Source organism: Rattus norvegicus, chromosome 9 (genome assembly GCF_021556685.1).
Source record: "Rattus norvegicus strain SHRSP/BbbUtx chromosome 9, alternate assembly SHRSP_T2T, whole genome shotgun sequence".
Classification (NCBI taxonomy): domain Eukaryota; kingdom Metazoa; phylum Chordata; class Mammalia; order Rodentia; family Muridae; genus Rattus; species Rattus norvegicus.
The window spans coordinates 103,487,491-103,507,799 of record NC_141542.1 but is presented as its reverse complement, the minus strand read 5'-3'; the positions used below and the strand labels follow the sequence as shown (position 1 = coordinate 103,507,799).

The 20,309-nt window shown below is 47.4% G+C and overlaps 1 protein-coding gene and 1 long non-coding RNA gene across 14 annotated transcripts in view; one reads left to right on the top strand and one right to left on the bottom strand.

Annotated features, from left to right (window-relative positions):
- The window catches only part of Inpp5d (inositol polyphosphate-5-phosphatase D), a 105,064-nt gene that overhangs the window by 10,147 nt on the left and 74,608 nt on the right, over positions 1-20,309 (bottom strand). For both annotated transcript variants that reach the window (NM_019311.2, XM_087567461.1), the window contains 12 exon segments: positions 406-493; positions 1,824-1,906; positions 3,366-3,479; positions 4,896-4,985; positions 8,154-8,235; positions 10,008-10,096; positions 10,225-10,333; positions 11,707-11,845; positions 12,352-12,448; positions 14,572-14,689; positions 15,111-15,307; positions 16,955-17,057. In NM_019311.2, coding sequence (NP_062184.2) covers positions 406-493; positions 1,824-1,906; positions 3,366-3,479; positions 4,896-4,985; positions 8,154-8,235; positions 10,008-10,096; positions 10,225-10,333; positions 11,707-11,845; positions 12,352-12,448; positions 14,572-14,689; positions 15,111-15,307; positions 16,955-17,057 — 1,309 coding nt within the window.
- LOC134480608 (uncharacterized) lies at positions 5-19,001 on the top strand. 12 transcript variants are annotated; one of them, XR_015629716.1, is made up of 11 exons: positions 5-77; positions 991-1,175; positions 5,706-5,789; positions 6,035-8,369; positions 9,186-9,297; positions 9,748-9,913; positions 10,160-10,353; positions 12,374-12,517; positions 14,828-15,641; positions 17,942-18,056; positions 18,796-19,001. It is a non-coding gene; the product is annotated as an uncharacterized LOC134480608 (long non-coding RNA). The 12 variants fall into 12 exon arrangements; XR_015629721.1 differs by lacking the exon at positions 5,706-5,789 and having other exon boundaries at positions 6,035-6,068; positions 9,802-9,913; XR_015629724.1 differs by lacking the exons at positions 9,186-9,297; positions 9,748-9,913 and adding an exon at positions 4,268-4,378 and having other exon boundaries at positions 6,035-6,068.

Here is a 20,309-nt window from a genome sequence, read left to right as displayed (position 1 = left end):
GGACAAACAAGAGGCACAGTGACACGGTGACTCAGGCTCAAGTCATAGCTCAGCTGAGGACTAGCTGTGTGATCTGGGTGAGTCATTTGACCTCTATGAACCTCAGTTTACCTATTTACTCATTGGGGAACCGAACCTGCCTCTTAAGGTCAAGATTAAATTACATAGTACCTGCAGCTCACTCGGCAAGACTAAGCGGGAGGTTGGTGGCAGTGGCACCCAGAAGTGACGAGGAGCAGGAATGGTAACCCATTAGGAAAAGTCCCTTTGGGACAGAGGAAGAGATGACATCAGGGTATGATGAGCGGTGGCAGATAGACTTTCTTGGAAGGCTGAACCACCATCACTCTCACTTCAGAGGCTGAGGCTAATGGGTAGGTGAGGTCCCTGGCCTGGGATGCTTACCATAGGACTCGTCACTGTCAGAAGATTTAATGCTGATCAGAATGTGCTGGTCCAGTAAGTACTCAGGGTCAGAGATAATGGGCTTTAGCTGCAGAGGAGAAACCGGATTAGAGTCCACAGGTGGGGGCAGATAAGGACAGGTAAATGAGGGCCACCAGTCTTAGTGTTTGACTACATCGGAAGAGCTGGAGAGGGGCTTAGTGGTTAACAGCACTGGCTGGCTATTCCTCTAGTGGTCCTGAGTTCAATTCCCAGCAACCACATCACTGTGGCTCACAACCATCTGTAATGGAATCTAATGCCCTCTTTTGGCATGCAGGTGTATATGTAGATAGAGTACTCATAGGTAAAATAAATAAATAAATCTTACCCCAAAAATTACATAGGAAAATGGAACTGAATATGTCCTTTCAAGCAAACTCAGGTCTTCACTCTCCATGCCCAAGAGAATGGGTGGACCCCATTGCTAAGCCAAGTGAGGGATAATTTTCTTCTCTGCCCCACCCCCATCTCCTAAACTGGGTTGAGTTTCCAGGTCCCTGGTCCATCATCTCAATTCTTCTTTCCTTTTTTTACATATCTTAGGGGCCAAGGGAAGGACCAGCAACCAGGTCTGAAATGAGACCTGCAGTACCATCTTTCTTCTGCCTCCCCAAAGTCTATGGCTGCATTAAAGGAGCTGCATCATAGGCTTGCTCCCCGTCTGGGGGAATGTGTCTCCTTGCTGAAGACCTTCAGTTAGGTTTGAAATATCCTGTGGTTTGCTAGAGGTATGGCTTGTGAGTGACAAGACTCCTGAATGTCAGCTCCGCCGCCCTCAACTTCCTGCTGCTAAACAGTGTTCAGGGATATCGGGGTGTGGCTCAGGGATTGGGTGCTTGCTTAGTGCTTGCAGAAGCTTTGATCTCAAGTGCTGAGAGCACTAAGTAGGTAACAACTGAAGGGGAGTAGGCACAGCAGGGCTGGAAAACACTTAGGAATATTGAAGTCATTTATCCATAATGAAAAGCATGCCCTAAGTCACTTGACAACAATGTCTAAGCTGGTCTCTTTGGCCTTGGTCTGGGATGGCTACAATCTGGACTGGCCTGCTGCAGCTGCACACTATCCTGCATTGCTGCAGCTGCACACTATCCTGCGTTGCTGCAGCTGTATACTATCCTGCTTTGCTGCAGCTGCACACTGGCCTGCTTTGCTGCAGCTGCATACTGGCCTGCTTTGCTGCAGCTGCACACTGGCCTGCTTTGCTGCAGCTGCACACTGGCCTGCTTTGCTGCAGCTGCACACTAGCCTGCATTGCTGCAGCTGCACACTAGCCTGCTTTGCTGCAGCTGCACACTAGCCTGCATTGCTGCAGCTGCACACTAGCCTGCTTTGCTGCAGCTCTCTACCCCAGGCACATTCTCTTCCTCTATTACCTTGGGAAGAGTCTCTCCAAACCGTACCACCAGTTCTCCTTCATCTCCCTCTTCGTTTTCTCCTTCCTGACTTTTGACAAAACCTGTCAGAGAAGAAGAAGCTGGGTTTGCAGACCATAGAGTGAGAACCAGACAGAAAAGACTCCAAGGGTCTCCCTTCCTCGGGCCACGGAAGACTGTCTTTCTCTTCTTGGGCTCGGAGGCCTCGGAACCATTTTGGAATCAGGCTTTCTGGGGATTCTGTTTTTGTTCGAAGGATGGTCATTTGCCAACACAGTCTAATTATTTTTAGGAAAAAAAAATCAAAGAGATTTCCCCCTCCTTCTTTTTTTTTTTTTTTTTTTTTTTTTTTTTTCTTTTTCTTTTTTTCGGAGCTGGGGACCGAACCCAGGGCCTTGCGCTTGCTAGGCAAGCGCTCTACCACTGAGCTAAATCCCCAACCCCTCCCCCTCCTTCTTGATTCTTCTTTTGCAACATCCTAGGCGACAAAGAAGTCCTCACACCGCAGGCAGGAAGATTGGGAAGCATGACAGCTCGTCCCACTTCCCACGCCACTCAAGATAGCAGCCTTTTGAAATTCTAATTTAAGCCTCCTAATATGCTGTTTCCATAGAAATCTATGCAAATGTCTCGATAGTTTATTAAAAACACCCGCGCAAAGCCCCTCATTCCCGTTGGCACTGTTTTGACCCTGGCTGCTGAGCTGGGGCTTCAGGATGTTGTGGTGCCCAGGAAGGGCTGGATGGGTTGAAGGAAGGTGCAGAAATATGTGAGGGGGAAGGATCCTTGACTGGTAGCTCTCCTGGGCTCTACAAGTAGGCAGTCCATGCCTCTATTTGCAGAGTTGGTTCCTACCCTCCCCCCATCATTTCAAACCATCTCAGGGAGACTTAGAAAGCATAGAGTTCTCCTGCACGGGAGTCTCAGTATGCCTGGAGATGTCACATAGAAAGGGTCCTTCATAGGCATGGTGGATGCTCAACATTGTCACCTCTCCCTTGGGACTGTTCATCTCTCCCTTGCTTCCAGTCACGCTGAGCCCCTCAATATGAGTGCCATACAATATGGAAAGGGCATGGTAGAGTGAGAGCAACAGTCAGCAGGCAGTAGCAGCTGCTTTGGCCCTGTCCGACCGATCGTCAGCATTCTGAGCTCTGCCCAGGGCTCTTCCTGAGTGAGAACCCAGCTTGATGGAAACTCAAGTGGCTAAGAGTCTGCCTAGAGAATGTTGACAGACAAGTCAGGAACAGGGGGACAGAGCGGACAGAGGGACACCAGTGCTGCCCCTCTCTCTAGGGCTGAGACAGTAGAAGAACAGACCACAGGGATGGGAAACGGGCCTCATAGCTACTGGGTAGCCCCATAGGTACCCAACTGGAAGCCTATTTCATTGAACCCACTGAAGTCCATCCATGGATTCTCATAAGAGAGAGAGAGGAGAGAGAGAGAGAGAGAGAGAGAGAGAGAGAGAGAGAGAACTGGCTGAGGGACCAACCATTAATGGAAAGAATTCCCCAAAAGGGTAGTTCACAGTACACTTACTCTCTAAGCAGCTTGAGTGGAGCTCCAAGTAGAACTTAGTCTGGGACTTGGTCTTCAGTGTGGCGTAGCATGCAAGAAACTCAATCTGCCCTTGGCTGTCCACGGCGCCAGGACCTGGAGCGTAGGGGAGTAGGATTTATTTGTATACTGTACCTGAAGATGGGGGTTCTAGCTTCTCTCTGGGTTTTCCCTCTCTGTGTGCACCCACTATGCCAGTCTCCCTCTGAGGCCCACAGATGGGAAATGTCCAGGTTGGAAGGAGAGATTTGTCTTAAAGGAGAGCTCATGACTCAGCACCCATACTCAGCACTTCTGTTGACGGCCACAGCATCTCTGATCTGGCACAAGATGGCCATGTAGGGTGCAGGTCAGAAAGCGTAAAGACAGCAAGGACTCAAGCTATGGGTATGATTTCAGTTTTGCCAACAATCTGCGTGGATTCAGGCAACCCCTCAACTTTACTCTAGTCTCCCATCTAATTAATTCTCTCCCTTCTCCTTCCTCTCCTTCCCCCTTTTTGCTATATAGTCCAGGCTTGCCTGGAATTCACTATGTAGCCAAGGCTGGCCTCAAACTTGTGATCCTCCTGCATCAACTTCATAAGCTCTCAATTGCTAGGGTTAAAGACATGAACTAACACACCCAGATTCCCTCTAGTTCTGACAGAGAGTTCATACAGGGACTTAGAGGTTCAACACCCAAATCTGCTGCTTTGAGGCCACAGCTAGGGAGACCTGCTCTTACTTCCTCAGACACAGTAATGACCAGTCCCTAATAGGAATCTGGGACTCATAGGCTTTCAGCTAACATGGTTATAACTATGCTAATTTACATGTCATTTGTTTTATTTACACGGCATCTGGTTTTGTTTTTTTTTTTAAATCATTGTGTTTGTTTTGTAGGATAGGGTGTTATATATACCCCAAACAGGTCTCAAACTCTATGTAGTTAAGTCAGACTCAAGCTGAACTTCTAAGCCTGCTGCCTCTGCCTCCTAAGTGCTAGGACTAAAGGTATGCACCACTACACCAATCTTGAACTGGTTTTAAGCAAGTGCTCTATCTTTCCATGTACATTCTAAGCTCTTTGAGTGCCTGTTAGCCTTCTTTCCCTCCTTCTAAACCCCACATCACCTTGGCCAGATTCTGCTTAGACAAATGTTCCATCAAAGCTCAACACTGGTGATTGATATTTTCAAGGATCTGCTATGTACTGAGTCCCAGCAGAAGGAAACCAAGAGGGAGATGACAGAAGCTGCTCTTCCAATGCTGGAGAACTCAGAGAAAGGGGAGATGGGTGCGAGCAGGAAGGGGTGGAGCCTAAAGACTACAAAGGTGGCCAGATGTAGGAAGGAGACAGGGCAAGTATGAAGACTTGGGTGGAGAAGGGAGGGCAGACTGTTGGCCTGTGGGAAAGAAAGGATGGATCTACATCTAACACAGGCACTGGTAGCTGCAACCAAATGATAAATGCCCTAGGCCCCTTGTCTTGGGAGGAAAACAAGAGAAACTGATGATGCCCATTGCTTACCATTCTTGGAGACGAACTGCGATGTGACTCCTGCTTCAAACGTGGCAAAGACAGGGCTGTGGTCACTCGTCATGATGTCACTGGTACTGCCTACAAGGGAGAGAAAGCATTTCTAAGCAGGGATAGAAGAGACCGTCTGACCAAGGTGTGGATGACAAACCCACAGCAGGGACAAGCTGGGACCAGGCTGGGGACCCTGAGGCCAGCAAGCAAAGATGTCTCCTGAGTATCACCATGGCCCTTGCTGACAGCCAGTCAACCTCAGATCTGATCAAATACCTCAGTGTGTCCAGCTAACACCAAAGAGAAGAAATGAGCTGTCCAAATCCAGTCCAGCCCAGAGAATCTTGAGCAAAGGACTCAGTGTTTTAAGAACTGAGATTTAGGGCATTTGTTATGCAGTGATTGGATAGCTGATACACCTGGGAAGAAAACCCAGGGCACCTTTTCTTGCATTTTAGATATGAATCCACCCCCCACTAACTTCTTGACCTCCTCTATCTCTAACTCCTTAAAACCTTCTACTGTGTCCTCTGGCACTCAAAAAGATATTAGCAAAATGCGTACGTCTATAGCTTCTCCGTGGAAGATGGCCCAGCCTTACATGTAAGGTTAGGTTTCCTCTTTGCCTCTCACATGCTGGGGATATGTGTGACGTATACATACCCTCCTCAATCTTAGCTGCCAATGCCTGAGCCATCTCGTTCCTCTTTCTTAAAACCTGCACTATGGGGCAATTCTGAAGGGCAAGGCTGGTGTCTAAAGAGACAGTGGCAATTCAACGAGCCTCCACCATCACTTGGCCCTCAGCAGAGGAAGCTGACTGACGGAGACGGCTGGCAGGATCTTCTGAGACAGAAGTCGAGAGAGCCTCAGGGCTGCAGAGTTTGAAGAGTAGGTATCCATATGACTGACTCTGTGTAGTGCTGCTGGAAAGAGGGCCACAGGGCTAGAGAGATCAGGCGTAGGAGAGGGCAGTCAAGCAGGAAAAAGTGAGGGAGGAATGGGAAATGGGTTCTTCTGGTGTTTTTGCTTTGTTTGGTTGGTTTGGGAAGTAGTAGGAATGGAAGCCAGGACCTTATGCCTGGCAGGGAAATGCTCTACCCCCGAGTGATACATAGCTCCTGTCCCACTTTCAGGTTCTGAAGGCAGAGCGGTGCCATGGCCGAGGCTGTGAGTAAAAGAGATGCTTCTGTGCTGCACATCGGAAGGTGTTATATGCAGTTTATCTGGTGAAGTCACTTCCGGGAGACAGAGCTCAGGAGCAGGGGGAGGGGGTTGTAATGCATGTGCGAAACTAATCCGGCAACAGCAGGCACATACAGATGAAGGGAACAGAAACTACCTTCTTCTGTGGGATCATCGTTAAATGGTCTCCAGAGAGGGTGGGGACCATAAGGTGGATGCTAGTCGGGGGCAAAATTCCCCCAACATATTTCCCTACTCTTAGGGGTGGGTAGGTATGAGGGCTCAGTGGGAAAGATATGAATCATGAGCTATCTCTCAGAGGTCTCTGGCTTATGAATTATTCATTTGTGGTGTGTTGTGGGATGAGTGCCATTGCCTGGAAATTTGTGGTTTGTTTCCTTTTGTCCTGAGAGAGAGAGAGAGAGAGAGAGAGAGAGAGAGAGAGAGAGAGAGCGCAGATCTTCCTGGTGGTTTTAGAAGAAGGAGTTGGATCCTCTGGAGCTAAAATTCTAGGTAGTTATAAGTCACCCAGTGAGTGTGCTGGGAACCAAAGTCAGCTCCTCTGGGAGATCAGCCAAGTGCTCTTAACTGTTGAGTCATATCTCCAGCCTCACAGTGAAACATTCTTAGGCCTCTCCAAACCTACACAGACATACTTAATGATATGTATTAGACTGAACCATGTAATACCAGGTAGTTGCCAATTTTATACCCAGTAAAATATTACTTTTGTATGGCTCAAATTCAATCTGGTTCTCTTAAAAAAGGACCAGAAGGTCCTATTTATGATATTAGGGAGGAAATATTCAACAACCTTACCCATCTGTGAGCCCTGCAAGCCTGACAAGAGATGCCTACTAGTACAACAGTGGTACAACTATCATGGGAGAAACCAGCTACTTTCTAATTGGATGCAAAGCCCACCTCATGAGATAGAACTCACGTCTGTTACTATTAATTGGGTCACAAACTCATGACTGCCGGGCCTTAGGCTTTAAGGGAGAACTTATTACTATTATTAATAACTTATTACTAAATTAACATAGTAGCATATTGTCCTTTAAGTTATTATCTTTATATTCATATGTTATCACATCTCTTAGCCTTCATCAGAGAAGCTTCTTTTTGCAGTAGACGGAGATTAACACAGAGATCCACAATTAGTTAACATGCAGAGAAAAAGATTATAGAGTGCTCAGTTCTAAATGGGACATGTATACCATACACTCTTCCTCCAAAGCTCTGGGATCATTACAGGAGAGGCAGTAGAAAGATCGTAAGAGCCAGAGGTAGTAGATCTGTGCAGTGAAACATTTGCTAAATAGCAGGGCAAAGCCCAATAGCTCTGACTACATGTACAAGACCTGCACAAGATCAAGCCAGCCCAAATCTCAGCTCTGATGGGAGAGGGGCTCATGAAGTCCCGCCCCTAACTCAGGAGCTACTGGCAGTTGATGGCTACTAGGCAAAGGACAGGATTTTCTTCAGGGGTTGGTTCCTAAAAGGTTATCCATGTTCCAATAGATACTGCTGTGCCCACAGACAGACAGACAGGCAGGCAGACAGACAGACAGACAGACAGACAGACTAAGTGAATTGAGTCAGTTGAGGAGGAGAGAGGGGGAGGGCAGACTATGTTAAGTCGAGAGGGGGGAGTGCTAGAGGGGAGAAAGCGGGGGAGTGGATTTGATCAGAGCACATATGACTGTATGAAATTATCAATTAAAAGGAAAAAAAGCTGCAGTATTGATGCGCACCTTTAATCCCAGCCCTAGGAAAATAGAGCCAGGCAAATCTGAGTTCCAGGACAGACAGGGCTACACAAAGAAACCCTGTCTTGAAAGACAAAAACAAAAACAGAACAAAAAAGTCCTTTCTAATTCAAGTGTCTCTGAGCAGGTTTGATTCCATTGCAGCCCAAGGGGGGTAGAGATGCACCAGCCCTTTCAGGACACTCGATCAGGGCTCCACTGAGCTTTCTCGTCTTATAGACAAACAGACTGAAGTCCCTTACTTGCCACTGCCCTCAGAACCCAAAGCCTAGTCTGTCCCCCGCAGTGTTCCGCTCACCGTAGGACTGACAGACCACATGCACCAGCGGGTAAGACTTCCAGAGGACTCGGTCGCACCAGGATGGCAAATTGTACTTCATCTGCAACACAATGTTACAGTTTCATGGCATGTGTGCTACTTACAGTGTTATTAGTAAAAACAAAACCACAGTGTTAACGAGGACGTCGCCATCATCAGATTCATCTGTCCATTCTCCAGGGAATTTATCCTCAGGTAGTGCTAAACTATTTGAAATATATTTGATTTATTTTATGTACGTGAGTGCTTTGCCTGCATATATGCATGTGCAACACATGTGTGCAGTTCCCACAGAAAAGAGCATTAGAGTTGGGGTTACAGATGGTTGTGAGCAGCCATGTAGGTGCCGGGAACTGAACCCAGGTACTCTGCAAGAGCATTTTATTGCATCTTCCCCAGTCATTGCTCCTTTCAACAAGAGTAGCCATGTGTGTGTGTGTGTGTGTATAATCGTTTTAGTTTTCTTTTTTTTTAAAAAAGATTTATTTATTTATTTTATGTATGTGAGTACACTGTAGCTGTCTTCAGGCACACCAGAAGAGGGCTTTGGATCCCATTACAGATGGTTGTGAGCCACCATGTGGTTGCTGGGAATTGAACTCAGGACCTCTGGAAGAACAATCAGTGTTCCTAACAATATTAATAGTCATTCTGTGATCAGTTTACATCGGCCTGTGGCTTTATCTATGGAGAACTATAATGTTCTGAAACTCTAAGCCATGAAACAAAGAAACTAGTTTTGCTTGTGGTGTTTTGGAGTCTAGTCATGTAGTCCAGGCTGGCCTTGAACTTATGATCCTCCTGCCTAAGTCTCCCAGGTGTTGGGCTTACAAGTGTGCACCACCACACTCAGATGCATGGGGACATATTTAGTTGCAGCTAACAGAATTTGTGTGTGTGTGTGTGTGTGTGTGTGTGTGTGTGTGTGTGTGTGTGTGTTTTGTTTGTTTTTGTCTTTTAAAAGGGCTGTAGAGAGGGCTCAGTGCTTAAGAGCTCTGGTTGTTCTTGCAGAAGGCTTCAGGATTGGATCCCGGTACCTACATGGCAGTTCACAACCATCCATGATTCCTGTTTCTGGGGATCTGATACCCCCTTTCAGCTTCAGTGGGCACCAGATGCTCATGTAAGCAAAAACACTGATACACATAAATAAAAATAAAATTAGCCTTAGTAGTAACCAACCACAGTAGTGCATGGGTTTAATCCCAGTACTCAGAAGGCAGAGGTAAATGGATCTCTGTGAGTTTGAGGCTAGCCTGATCTACACAGTAAGTTCCAGGACAGCCAAGGTTACCTAGTGAGACCCTGTCTCAAAAATAAAAAAACAAACCAAAAGAAAAAAACAAACAAAAAAACCCAAAAATAAAATTTAAAATTAGCCTTAGTATATAGTTAAGAAACGATGCTTTAAAATTCTCTCAGCATCTTAGTATAGGGCCATTATTAATTTAGCTTTCTTCTTAATGTGCAAGTTGGTGGCAGTTTTGCACCAAGATACAAGTCATCATATGAAAGCATTTTTTTTTGGAGACAAAGTCTTGTGCAGCTCAGACTGGCCTCAAACTCACTGTAGTCAAGGATGACCTTGAACTCCTGATCCTCCTGCTTCCTGCTTCTATTTCCCGAGTATTGGGATCAGAGCGGATGGTACCGAGCCTGACTTGATGCTGAAGATGGAACCCAGAGCTTTGTGCACACTGAGCAAACCCTCTACGGCCTGAGCTGCATCCTCAGCCCCTGTAGGTGCATTCTGACTTTTGTTTTTGTTGTTGTCTGGTGACTTGGGCAAAGGCAGCGGGACTGGGCAGGAGAGTTGTTTCCGGGAAGACTCACCCCTGTGGCTTTCTGCTTCGTGTAAGCGTACTTGTCCCGGGTCAGTCTTTCAAATCGATAGGTGGGGGCGAAGGTGATCTCCTCCTCCTCTGAAACAGATGCATGGCCCTCAGTTTGGCCTCCCTGACACCTCCAGCTTCCCTCTTCTGCAGGCACAGCCCTTCCCTTGGCCAGAATGCTCAGGTGGAGAGAGGATGACAGGAAAGGATGCCCTCACCAAAGTGCAGGAAGACTTTCTGCTCCTTCCTCTCCAGGAGCAGTTGGTCGTGGGCCAGAAGATCTGAGTACTGCTGCTGCTTAATCTTCTGGATGATGGCCTCTGCCTCCTGGAATGGGGACATGCCAGGTGAGACCCTGTTCCTCCCCACACTCCCCAATGACCACACCGCCTGGGACCCAGCGGTCCGGGATGCTGATTCCTGGTGCACGACCACTTTATAAGGATAAGGAAAGAAACAGCTGTATCATCACCATGTCTAGCTACAGGCTACCCCAAATTTGCATGTGAACCTGTTGGTTTTGTACACTGGCTTTTAAACACCAATGCTAGCAATACTTCATGAGACAGGTAATACATCTCCTTTGCTTTCTCTGGCTCTTCCTGTGGGGACAAGGACATCCAGCGGTAAATCCACTATCAGTGGTGGGGAATTCTTGGCCCTGAGGCCTCTGAGCATCACCCTCCTTGAGACTACCCAGCCTAATTGCAAGAATTGGTGCCATACTGTAGGATTGGGGGAATATACCGGCCTTGGGCTCTAACAGTTCTCTTTCCTGTCTACTTCTCTGTGGGTTGAGGCAGGCTCGGGGCTCCTGCCCAGAGGAGTGTGCTATGACAGCCCTTCTCCAGGAGGCTCAGGATATAAACTTTCCTCATGTTCCTACCTGCCTGCTCATTCTCAGGGAGAAAAGATGTCACCTAGGGGTCACTAGTGAGGAAGGTATGGTGAGCTGGCTGCAGAGCTGTAATGGTGGCTGAAGCCCCAGAGGGAGCTGAGGGACATGGGTCACATGGAGAGATACTTGGGATAAAGGGACACCTGAGGTTCAACCTCAACCATAAATGATGTGCAATCTCCTCTTGGCGGTTTTCCTAGCCTCTCTATGTGCTTGACTCTACAACAGGGTCAGCTCCTGCTTTGCTTCCTCTATCCCTCACAGGACTCGAGTGTGGGAATACATTATAGTCCCTCAGTGGGAGGGAAACAGGTTGCCAACTCTGATTTCTAGACAGAAGGGCATAGACTGTTCCACCCCACGCTGTCTCTGCTTCAACTTTTATGGGCATGCAAAACAACTCTGTGGGTTCTAGACTCATCCTGTGGTCACATCTGTTGGTCCCCTTCCTGTAGGTAGACAAGCAATGCCTTAGATCCACCAGTGACCCCATGATTTGTTGAGTACACGAGCTGGTCCCCTAAGATGCCTGTGCTTCCTGACCAAGCCCAGATGCTGCTGGCTGGCAGACTGGAGAGACAGTGACAGTGACCAGGGGTGGCCATAGAAGTCCTAGGGCAAAGTAGACACAAGCAGAAGGGAACTATAAAGAAAGGCAGAGGCTCCATGACAGAAGCTGTATTGAGTCCCTGAGGGGAGTTGCTGCCTTAGCCTGGTTCATGAGTCTCTTTGATTTCTGTCTACAGCTGAGTTCTGAAAGCCTCTGTCCCCTATGTCTCTACCCAAGGTGGAATCTCCTTACCCAGGTGGGCAGCTCCACACGGTAGTTGAGATCCCCAAGCCAGAAGAGGTGGGTGAAGCGGTGGGTGATGTTAAATGGGCTTAGCTTCTTGTCTCCCAGGGCCAGGAACCGCAGGATGTTCATATAGTTTTGATTTCGCCTATTCAGGAAAACAAGGGCCATCTAGCATGTCTAGCATGGGCACTGTCCTTGCTCTGATGGCAGGAAGTCAGGCAACCGGTGGGAAACAGAGACATAGACTCTAGCACTGTCCCAGTGGGCACCTGGGCGTGCCTTGGAAACCCAACTGGGAACACAGAATCTAGATTCCATGCAGCATCTGTGCATCAGGAAACAGATCAGTAAACGTACTAGCTGGCTATGGTCATGACAGAGCCACCAGCAGACAAAATGAGTTCTGAGCTGTAGGATGCTCCTGAGGAGTATTTTCCTTTAGAAATGAACCAGGCTTAAGGGGTCTACAGGTTAATGACATCAATATACTTTCTGTCCTTCAGACAAGAGTCCCATATACCTGAGGTCTCTACTGTGCTGCAGTAGTCTTTGCTCAGACAGCAGAGGTCCAAAAGGTCCTGAGGCTGGGCAAGCATCAGGGTGTGGGAGGCTAAGGCTGCCTGGGTATGTGGAGGGAATGGCTCCCATTACCTGAGTTTTTTTTCACTTCCAGAAGTCAAGTGACTGTTGACGAACCCCAAGGAGGTTCCATTGAACATGAAGGACACTCCCACAGCTCCCTTGTTTCCTAAGGAAGGAAGAAGGAAAAGAAAAAGAATGTCAGCTGGGCAGACTTGTCAAGGGGTCAGAAGTTGAGGTAAGGTGAAGGGCACTAATGCTGTTAGCAGAGAGTAAGAGAAGAGACTAAGAGAGAGGGGAAAGCAGATAGGTCAGCGGGGGCGGGACATGCCAGTGACAGGCAGGTGGTAGCAGCTTGTGATTTTCTATATAGGAGAGAGGAAGAAGGATGCTGTCATTTATTTCTGGGCATGGGGATGTTGGGGACCACAGTACTGAGCAAAGAGGGACAAGGAGGATTGGACTAGCCTAGAGACTTGGCATTTGGGAAATGTCTCTTTTCCCAACTGAGTGAGTGGCTATCTACTCAGGGTCCACTCCTGTGGGATCAAAAACATTCACTCCAGATACACACATGCACATGCATTCCACACAGACATACATGCCACACACATATACACATATACAGACGTACATACAGACACACACATAAACACACAGACATACACATAAACACACACAGACACACACAGGCACACACACACAAGCATACACACACACACACACATAAACACACAGAGATACAGACACACACACAGATACACAGATATAATCTCTCTCTCACACATGCCTTGCTGATGTTTTAATTTATTCTACATTAGTGGTTCTTAAAGTATGCCCCGTAGGCCAGCAGAGCAGCCCCAGAGACTCTACTTGAGAGGCAAATACAAAGCGACTGAATCAGAGATTCTAGGGCTTAGAAATATGTGCTTGGCAAACCCTGGGAGGCAGGAGTTGGTAGACATGGGATCACCACCAACCAAAACAGCATGTATGTTTTTTTAGGGATGGGAGACTATCTGTTTAATTTTGGTCCTGGGGACCTAACCCAGGGCCTTGCATATCCTAGGCCAATGCTCAGACTAAGTTCTGTAGGGTGGAGTGGGATCTAGGGCCAGTTCTAGAGTAAGGCCTGGTTAAGGACATACAGTGGTATGTAATTTTCAATGAGACATTTGAACAAATTATGGGCAGGGGCCAGTGAGAGGAGCAGGATACCCAGGGAGAGAAGTCCAGGCACGGATGCTCTGTAGGAAATGGAGCTAACCCCATGACTGCTACCGTAGCAGGCAAGAAAGGATGAGTGAGTGGAGCTTTGTCGGCAGAAAAGCACAGGTTCTCAAAGGAAGCAACCTTGTGTCTTGTTTTGTTTTGTTTTCTGGGACCCTGTCCTTTCTCCAGAGTCATAGCTCTCCCTGTCCTCATTCATGTGCAGCCCAGTGTTTGTGCTCACATACACACCCTGAGACACTTCCATGCCCACAGCCATACATTCAGAAACATAGGCTCACATAAAAGACACAGACACAGCTATACTCACAAGCACAGATATCTAAATATACAGGGCATGCTTACATGAACTCACACACATATGCATATCTACATAGCACACACAAACACATCCAATGTCACCTTGCCCCCCTTACCACCAATGCACACACTCACATACTCATAAACAGACTTACACATCCATAGAGATCACCTTTGCAGATATAGCCCCTCTTTCCCACTTATGCAGCTTCTCTGTTCTCATCTCTGTTTTCTGTGCCCACCTACTCAGCACTGGTCAGATTCCACTTCCTGCTTGGGGTTCTCCTGGGTCAACATCCTATAGACCATGGTCAACCCTGATCACAGCCATCTCATTCATCTCTTGAGTGTGGGGACTTTCCGGTGACAGTAGCAGAGAGGGATAGTTGCATGGGGCCCATAAGGCCTAAAAAGTCACCATCTGGCTCTGTCCAGTGGTAGTTTGCCAATCCCTATTCTAGATTCTCACCTCTCAAAGTGGGGTCCCACTAATGTCACTTAGACTGGCTGGCACTAATGTCACCTGAAAGCTTGTCAGAATGGCACCATGGAAATCATCTGAGACTTACTGAGACAGAACCCACATTTTAGCCTGAATGCCAGAGCTGGTATAGACCCTGGATGAGTTTTTGCAGGGGGATCATCTGGATTTGCTAGAGACTAAGGGATTCCAGGACAAGACTCTTGTGGTTTAACCTGGGACATTGCCGAGAGAAGGAAGAGGTAAAGCATGACTAGAAATGGATTCCCCTCCACGCTCACCCAGGGTGTTCGCGATGCCTGTCTTCACATTGTCAGTGCAGATGTGGCTGATCCGGTTCTCATGCTCCGGCTTGGCGAGCACCACTATGCGAATGTTCCAGAGGGTGTGGATGGCAACCTGGTGGTGGTGGTGGTGGGAGATGACGTTGCAACACAAGGCTGAGGTGCACCGTTGGAACCCTGAGCATCCCAAAGGGATTCACCCCAGCTCTCACCCTGGGAGTAAGACAACCTGTCTGTATTCCCTACCCTTTAGGGGAACTTCTAACAATGCCTCAGAACAAGACAAAGCACCTCAGACATGAGAACTGGGACTGAAGATGCATCCAGGAAGTAAATATTATCCTTTTAAGCAGGAGTAGGGAAGGTGAAGGACTCAAGACCCTATCAACTTCTGAGGATGGCACCTCAGTGCACATTCTCTCTGAAAGTGGGGTACCACGGAGCAATCCTCTACATTTTTGGAAGTATCCTGCCTGACTTCTGAGATGCTTGGAAGAGCCTCCTGTCTCCCCACCCGGGCCTGGCCAGTTGCTCACTGTTTTAAATGTCATGCTGGTGACTTCTTGCAGGGAGTGCCTGAGTATCTCCAGCCACTCCTTCTCTCCCAGGGGGTCCTCCTGGGTGCCAATCACGTAGATGTCATGGGGGATATAGTCAGCAGAGTCGTCCCGTGTCTTTCCCTGCCCCTTGGAGAGAAACCAGGACGTGATCTTCTTGGGAGGGGGTGCATTACCTTCAACAGCAAAACCCAACACTGAATGAGTCAAAGGCGGTTCAGGTCAAGGGCATCAAGGGGGTTCAACACAGGGGAAGAGGAAGATCACATAGTTACAAAAATCACTAGGGGCAAATGCCCTGGATGGAGGACACGGTGCTGATACCACCTTACACGTCAGCTACGGTCAGAGCTCAGTGAGATCTTGTTGTAAAGATAACATTACACTTCAAAGAATGGAAACCCTGGGAGATCCTCGTTGGAACCCTGAGCTAACTGAACGCGTTGCCAAACATGTCCTAGGCTCTAGGGTGGCAGTAACACATGAGCTGTGGAGTTTACATTTCCAATGGTGAGTATCCGGGATGGAGGCTTCTAACCCTACTGGCAGGAAACACCAAAGGCTTCCCGGAAGAAAGTTAGAGTCAGCTAAGGACTGAGATGAAGAGGTGCCTGGCAGAGAAACGAGAGGGGCCTGCAACCTTCCTCAGCTTCCATTTTGAAAAATCAGGGAATGATGGGAGATCTACTTCTGGAGATACCCTAAGGATGGGTAGATGTTCTCCCCACACTCCAAGGAGATCTATGTCTCTTGGACAACAGAGAGACAAGATGCTAGGAATACGAATAATGATCTCTGCCAAACTCTGTCTCCTGGGGCTCTCAGAGAAACTCATGGAGACCTTCCCACCCTGCTCATGTACAGCAGGGCCCCTGACTATCACCCCCATGTATCTTCTGCTCGAAGGGCAGCAGTGGGATGACCCCACCATGTCCAACCAAAAGAACCCTTCACAGACAGACAAGAAAACTAGAAAGGTCCTTGTGCCACATGCCTGAACCCCTAAGGATGAGAGCCTAAAGCGTTAATGATAGGCTAAAATACCCATTAAATTTGACTTTCTGGTGAATGGATGATTTTTAGAATAAGTATGCCCCACGCACTGGTTGTCTGTCTGAGATTCAGATTTAATTGGATAACTGTTAATTTAGTTCTAGCTCAACAGATATACCAAAACATTATTTAGTATAGTTGACAATAAGTATAATGTACATATTTAGTATAGTAATATATGGTAATATATAATATATAATATATTTAGCCCAATACATATTTTGTACTTTAACTTTTATTTCTAGCTGAGTACTTACACCAAATGATTATTTCACTTATATATTTATCATATGGAATATAATACCATATATTTAGCACATATATTTTGTTTGTTTACTTTTAACTACACATGTATACTGAAAACTTATATATTATTTGTATGGTATTTAAATTTAGGACCATTAGGCTCTATCAATCGATCCATCTAAATATCCACCCATCTATTCATCCACTGATCTCTCTATCTCTCTCTTCACTTCCTCCCTGGATGAGCTGGGCCCAGACTTTTTTATTACAGGTCTGGGGTCCCTTGGTAAACTGCAGAGCAAGCTACTTTGGCTACTTTTGGGGGGCACTAATCCTAAAGCCTAGTTTGCTTGTTCATCATCATTGGACAAAGGTAGAATTCTCTAGAAAAGGGGTGGTATAGATGGGATGGATTCCAGGACTATGGGTAAGAGATAAAGGTGCCCCTTGGCCATTTGCAGATGCTGAGGCAGGAAGGGGGACCCAAGCAGAGCTGGGAGGAGGGAGGGGGCACAGGGACCCACCCATGTTCCAAGTGCCAATGAAGATGGTGATCATGTCAGGCTCTGACTGCTCCGAGTGCTTGTTCTTCATCTGCTGCAGGAGCTGGCAGAAGCCTTCTCTCTTCTGGAGGAGGAAGGGCAGACACACTTAGAAGGACCTCTGCCTCCCTGCACATCGGCCTCTACAAAGGATGTGATCAGCTTAAAAAGTACTGAGGAGTTGTTTCATATGTGTAGTGTGTGTGTGTGTGCGTGCGTGCGTGCGTGCGTGTGTGCGTGCGTGTGTGTGTGTGTGTGTATGTGTGTGTGTATGTCTGTGTGTGTGTTTAGGTGTGTTAATGAGAGAGGCAGCCACCTGCAGAGATGCAGTCAAAGCCATGAGTATGTGGCTTCTTGGACCCAGCCCTTCTACTGCAAGGTTGTGATATGAAGCAAAAAAATTGGGGACTGCACCAAGATCCAACCACATCAGGGTACTGCAGCATGTTCTTAGTAAGGGACTCACAAATAACTACATAGAGAGAACTCTGTAGAGTCTTGACATTATGGTGCAGAAGTACTTCATCCACAGAGAGGTGGCCACAATACACCGATGCCATAAAAAGCCACTTGGCAAAATGGCATGTGTACCACCACTGCAGTAAAAAAAAAATGCATGGGGCATGGCCATGATTGCCTGTAATTCCAGCACTTGGGAGGCTGAGGTCAGAAGACGGCCATGAGTTCAAGGCCAACCTGTCGTATACAGTGAGCATACCTGTATGCTAGACATACAGGCTAGACATAGCAATACTGCAAGCATCCTGTCTCACAGAAGCCCAAGCCAAAGTAAATCATAAAAAACAAATGATGATGATGATGATGATGATGATGATGATGATGATGATGATGATCCCTTAAAATGTTTGGAAGGGGAAGTCCAGAGCTGGTTAGCGAGCGGTGAGGGCTGTGCTGTTTTTATTTTAAGCTTTTGACTATTTGTATTTGCTACTTTTTTTGTAATATCAGTGAGACTGAGTTACTTATTCGACAAGAGAGAATGTAAGGAGACCGAGGCCAGTACAGTGGCTCAATGGTGAAGACATATGCTGTGGAGTGGAGTTCAGTCCCTGGGACTCATATGGTAAGGAGAGAGAACCAACTCCTCCAAGCTGTCCTCTGACTGTGGCACATGCTTGACCCAACCCCAAATAAATAAATAAATAAATCCAATAAATTTTTTTAAAAACAAAAATTTTCCCAGCTCCGAAAAAAAAAAAAAGAAAATTTTATGAAACTAAGAAAAGGCAAAAGGGCATGTTAAGAAAAGGGCCTCCCGGGGTTGGGGATTTAGCTCAGTGGTAGAGCGCTTGCCTAGGAAGCGCAAGGCCCTGGGTTCGATCCCCAGCTCCGAAAAAAAGAACCAAAAAAAAAAAAAAAAAAAAAGAAAAGGGCCTCCCTAGTCTCTTACATGGATTTTTCCTATGTTCATGAGACTTGTCTTGCTCTTATTCTAGAGGGCTGTCATCAATAGGGTGGGTGGCTTTAAATGAGAACACACAACATTTCAAGCAGTGCCGTGGTGGTTAGAATATGCTTGGCCCAGGGAGGGGCACTATTTGGAGGTGTGGCTTTGTTGGAGTAGGTGTGGTCTTGGTGTAGATGTGTCTCTGTGGGCGTGGACTTTTAAGACCCTACTCTAAGCTATCTGGAAACCAGTCTTTTCCTAGCAGCCTTCAGACGAAGATGTAGAACTCTTAGCTACACCTGTACCAAGTCTGCCTGGGTGCTGCCATGCTCCCACCTGGATGACCCTGGGCTGAAACTCTGAACCTGTAAGCCAGACCCAATTAAATGTTGTTCTTATAAGAGTTGCCTTGCAGGGGCTGAAGCGATGGCTCAGCGGTTAAGAGCACTGACTGCTCTTCCAGAGGTCCTGAGTTCAATTCCCAGCAACCACATGGTGACTCCTAACCATATGTAATGGAATCCAATGCCCTCTTCTGGTGTGTCTGAAGACAGCTACAATGTACTTATATAAATAAAATAAAATAATTTTTTTTAAAAAAGTGAGTTAAAAAAAAAAAGAGTTGCCTTGGTCATAGTGTCTGTTCACAACAGTAAAACCCTGACTATGACAAGTGCCAATATGAAAGGCCAGATGCCCGATGTCCCTGGTTACAAAGCCAACAATTTCATACGACTCAACTTCATCATTGCAAATCTTGCAATTGCCCACTCTGAAGACACCAGCTCATCGTGATGTAATGGGAGCGTCTTTATTGAAACCCGTCTTTTACCAGGAATGGCTCCAGAGTCAGTGTCTCGACCTCATTGAGCTTGCAGCAATGGGGCAGGAATAACTAGCTTGGGATCTATACTCCTGAAGCCCAGAACACTGCCCAGCCATGTGAAATTTCTCTACTGTATGTCTGTCTGTACGCTCCTATCATTGTTCCTGTCAGCCCATGCCTGCCACTCTACCCTCATATTTACTCCTAGGGTGGGTGAAAGTAGATGCCTTGGGAACCTGGTGGGGGTCACCTCTCTTAGTTGTCCAGTGTCTGACACATAGGGTCAGCCACATGCCAAGATATGTGCCCTATCTTGTGGGATAGTGGACCATGCCAGGAAACTTGGTAAGGTAGAGCGGGTCTGAGACTGTAGGCCCCTCTATGCTCCCGGCCAAATTCCTGGCCTGGACCGCCATGTTCCCCAGGTTGTTCACGTAGCCCAAAACTGAGTCCTCCATGCTAATGAGGTACCTAGAGGCCCCGAGGGTTTAGCCAATAAGCTTCCCTTCCCAGACATTCCTTCCCGAAGAAGGTACTTAATCTCTGGTCCAACCTGAGAAGTGGGTATGCATCCATTTTCCATGATGTACAACCAATGAACAGTTTGGAACCAAGGACTGTCTGTTTCATTGAAAACCACCATGGGGAGCATGGAGCAGGCCTCTACCTACAAAGCCACAGCTTGAGTCTCCCATAGAAGGCCCATCAGTGCCCTCAGACAACCATCACTACCTTTGCGGATGAGCTAAGCTGGAGTTCCCATCCCACCTCCACCCCCAGCTAATTGACATCCTTTAGCCCCAACTCTGCTCTCAACTCCTCGAGACCCAGAAGTGCATGGATGGCCAGGAGTTTGGGAGCCCCTGGTCCTGGCCTTGTGTGTGTGGGGGGGAGTGGACCCCCAACACTTCATTCCTGACTTCTCTATGTGGTTCTCCAACAGCACCCGGAGGTCCGGAAGTTGGGAAACCCCAACTTAGGTCTTCCCCATCTTAGATGGCATCTCCCCCCATGCCCCACCCCTACCGCCCCAACAATGTCTTGGCGCTTCCCTGAAGCCCAGCACCTGACAGCTGCATCATGGGATAAACACAGTCAAACTC